This window comes from Sinocyclocheilus anshuiensis, unplaced genomic scaffold (assembly GCF_001515605.1).
Source record: "Sinocyclocheilus anshuiensis isolate Anshui unplaced genomic scaffold, SAMN03320099.WGS_v1.1 scaffold807, whole genome shotgun sequence".
NCBI lineage: Eukaryota > Metazoa > Chordata > Actinopteri > Cypriniformes > Cyprinidae > Sinocyclocheilus > Sinocyclocheilus anshuiensis.
In genome coordinates this window covers 247,886-251,133 of record NW_015551077.1, presented here as the reverse complement: position 1 = coordinate 251,133, position 3,248 = coordinate 247,886, and the positions used below count along the sequence as shown (strand labels likewise).

Genomic DNA, 3,248 nt, shown 5'->3' with positions numbered 1-3,248 from the left:
TTTTTAAGAAACAGAACATTTTGGAACAGTAAACATGTCAGGCTAAATAATTAAAATAAATAATTGAATTCTTCTCAATTTAATTAAGTACAGTCACTTAAGTGAGCCTAAACCTGCAGCTCAACAATATTCAGAAAAGAAATTATTTTCTGTAAAAAAAAAAAAAATCCTTCTAAATGGAAAAAAATGCAATCACTTAAGTGAGCCTAAACCTGCAGCTCAATAATCAAAAGCATAAATCAAAACAATTTCTGTAAAATAAATAAAAAATGCAGTTATCTCTCTCTCTCTCTCTCACACACACACACACAGGTTTGTTTTTGTGAAAGTGGGGACATCCCATAGGCGTAATGGTTTTTATTCTGTACAAACTGTATGTGCTATTGCCCTACACCTAAACCTACCCCTTACAGGAAACTTTGTGCTATTTCAGATTTTCAATACACTCCATTCTGTGTGATTTATATGCGTTTTGAAAAGTGGGGACATGGGGTAATATCCTGAAAAGTCACCTTCTCCTTGTAATACCTATGTCATACCTTTGTCATTATACAAATATATGTCCTCATTTGTCACAAAAACACACACACACACACACACACACACACACACACACACACACACACACAGTCTTTCTCCGTACAACACTCAAACAGTGGCAAAGACACCTGAGAGCCAGCAGTTTGTTTGTTTTTTAAATGTAGTGATTTTGAACAGATGTAAACAATGGCAGGAGGCTTAAAAGTATAGACATGATACCAGCTAAATTTAATTATTGTACTAAATCGCAGAAACGTAGTACTTTAGTCTGCTATTCCCCGCTCGGTGAAGTAACGTGAGGGAGGAAACTAGTTGACGTTAGCTAGTTAATTAGCCATGCTATATGCCTCGGTAGCAAGCCAAATAGTATTTATTTCAACACTGAAGCAAACGGCGGATGGGTCTTGATCAGGGGTGAAAGAGGGAGAAATGAAGATGACACAGATATGTAGTTTATGTATGACCTGGAAGTATTTATTTGGCGATCTGCGCTAAAACGTCATCTGTACAGAACATCATTGTGTACGGAACATGGTTAGTCTACGTTACCCGAAAAATTAGACTCTCACTGACTGCTCGCACCAACCGGAGGAGGAGGGGTCGTGTGACTCGTTACGCTCTTCACTGCACACAGCTGAGGGAGTCCTGCACTTTCCATCTTTGATGAGACGTAAAAAAAAACTGCGCATACCGCAGGAACGGTATACCGGAAAATTTTAGTGGTTTTGAAACCGTGACCTTTTCAAACCGCGGTATACCTTGAAACCGGTTATCGTCCCATGCCTACACTGCACCTTTAAGTTCAAAATAATTTTACACTCATGTCTAAGGTGTCATTTACAACTGTCTGTTTTTGTTGACGTGGCATGTTTGTGGTTTTGTTCCAGAACCAGGACGTTCGGCCACACATTGTGCAGCAGTTTCGCCTGCATGACCTTCTACCTCCAGACTGAATGTCGCAGCGAAAGATAATTTCTTGCCAGCCTGACTGTTTTTAAGCAGTAGGGATTTTACACCATGGGGAAAGGAGAATTTGCCACAAACTCTTTGCCATAAGGATTTTAACTACAGACTTTGCCTACATGGGCGTCATTTTATGTTGGGTGGGAGGGAGGGGGTTTTCGGGGCTCTGGACAAAATGTTTTAAAACAAATGACTTGATGTATGCATATGTTTTCTATACACACACATGTATGGAACCGAAGGCGAGGCCGAGAAGATCACTTTTGATTGGTCATCCATCTCGGCTCTGCGGTGGAGTTTATGCCTGATTTGGACTTTAAGGTAAAGCGCTGTGCAGAAGTGGACTTGCGTCACTCCTTTTGGTGCTCAAAGGGACCCTCTGCCCTTCCAGGCCACTGGCTTTTACTTCAACGAGAATGACCTGTTGAATATAAATATATAAAACCTGAATATATACATTCAGCTATGTGTGTATATGTATATATAACATTTGTACATATATATTTTTTCCTGTCAAGTTTGTAAAACACAACTTGTCTTTTGGTTTTAATTCATTATGCATTCCTTTTTAGTTCAAGGTCTTTTTTCATAGACAAGCTGGCTTTTTATTCATTTTTTTTTTTACTGTAGATTTTATGTATATTTAATGGCCTATCCGTTACGCTCTAGCTTTTTCTCGTAATCCGGTAAAATGTAGTCCAATATCCGGTCACATCCCATATGGAAAACGTAACAAAAATGCTCATTTGTAAATTTCAGTCTTGATTCTGTCTGTAGTTGTGGCTTTCAGTTACTGACCGCTTACTACCATTTATCCATGTCAGTCCTAATTTGGAGATTTTAACTTCCTGTGCTTAGTTTGTTTTTATATACAAGTATAGATGAAATGTAAAATACTGTGTGCTTTAAATTGCTTTTCTGTGGAAAAAAAATAATGCTTTGTCTCTTTCTGAAATGTCTGGTAATTGTAGCGCCAGCACATGAACTAGCTTAAATCACTGCATATCTGCTATATTTCGTGTTTTCCCCCTCATTCCGCCTCTCCTGCGCTCCTGCTTTGGAAACTGTTTTAGGAATTATCATGTACAGCTCTACCTACCTCTGAAGGGTAGACCTTCCGTTTCATTCAGTGTTACCCCAATGTTTTTTTTATTGCCATGGACTTTAATACATGATTTTAATGTACCAGAATTGTTCGAATTGGTTTTTCTTTGTCATTTGGGAGGAAAGCATCACATGTGGCCTTGATTTGTTAGTTTTATCCTGTTCAGATGAATGTTTTCAGTTCTAACTAACGTTACAGTACGTATGACTGATGATTTTTATTGTTTAAGAGGAAATGAGACTTGAACTGAGAAATTAGGATTTGGGGGATCTTTAATAGCAATGGCTCAAGTTTTTGAGAGAATTGGTCAATTTTAACTTCTGGCAGCTCTTGTCAATTTAGGTAAATATTTTCTCAAAATGGCAGCTTCTGTTCTGGGAATAAGAACATGTTGTCAATGGATCAATTAACTAGATTTTAATATAAAAAATGCAGTGGATGAAATTAGTATTTTGATTGGATGTTTGTGTGATTGCAAATGTCAGTTTGTGAATGACGAGGCCTTTGTTAAAGATGGCTGTAAATGCAATGAATGTATTTGAGTGTAGCTTTTGCAGCTCACATGGAGCAGCAAGAAAACAATCTTAAAATCTTTTCAGATTATGTATAATTTCAAATGTATGTGTTTTTCCTGAAATAG

At 37.7% G+C, this 3,248-nt stretch overlaps 1 protein-coding gene across 1 annotated transcript in view; it reads left to right on the top strand.

Annotated features, from left to right (window-relative positions):
- The window catches only part of LOC107662443 (CTD small phosphatase-like protein 2-A), a 14,392-nt gene extending 11,704 nt beyond the window's left edge, over positions 1-2,688 (top strand). The window contains exon 13 of the mRNA XM_016452467.1: positions 1,428-2,688. Within this exon, the coding sequence (XP_016307953.1) occupies positions 1,428-1,493 (66 nt within the window). The 3' untranslated portion in view covers positions 1,494-2,688. The remainder of the gene's footprint in view (positions 1-1,427) is intronic.
- Positions 2,689-3,248: the final 560 nt, after the last annotated feature.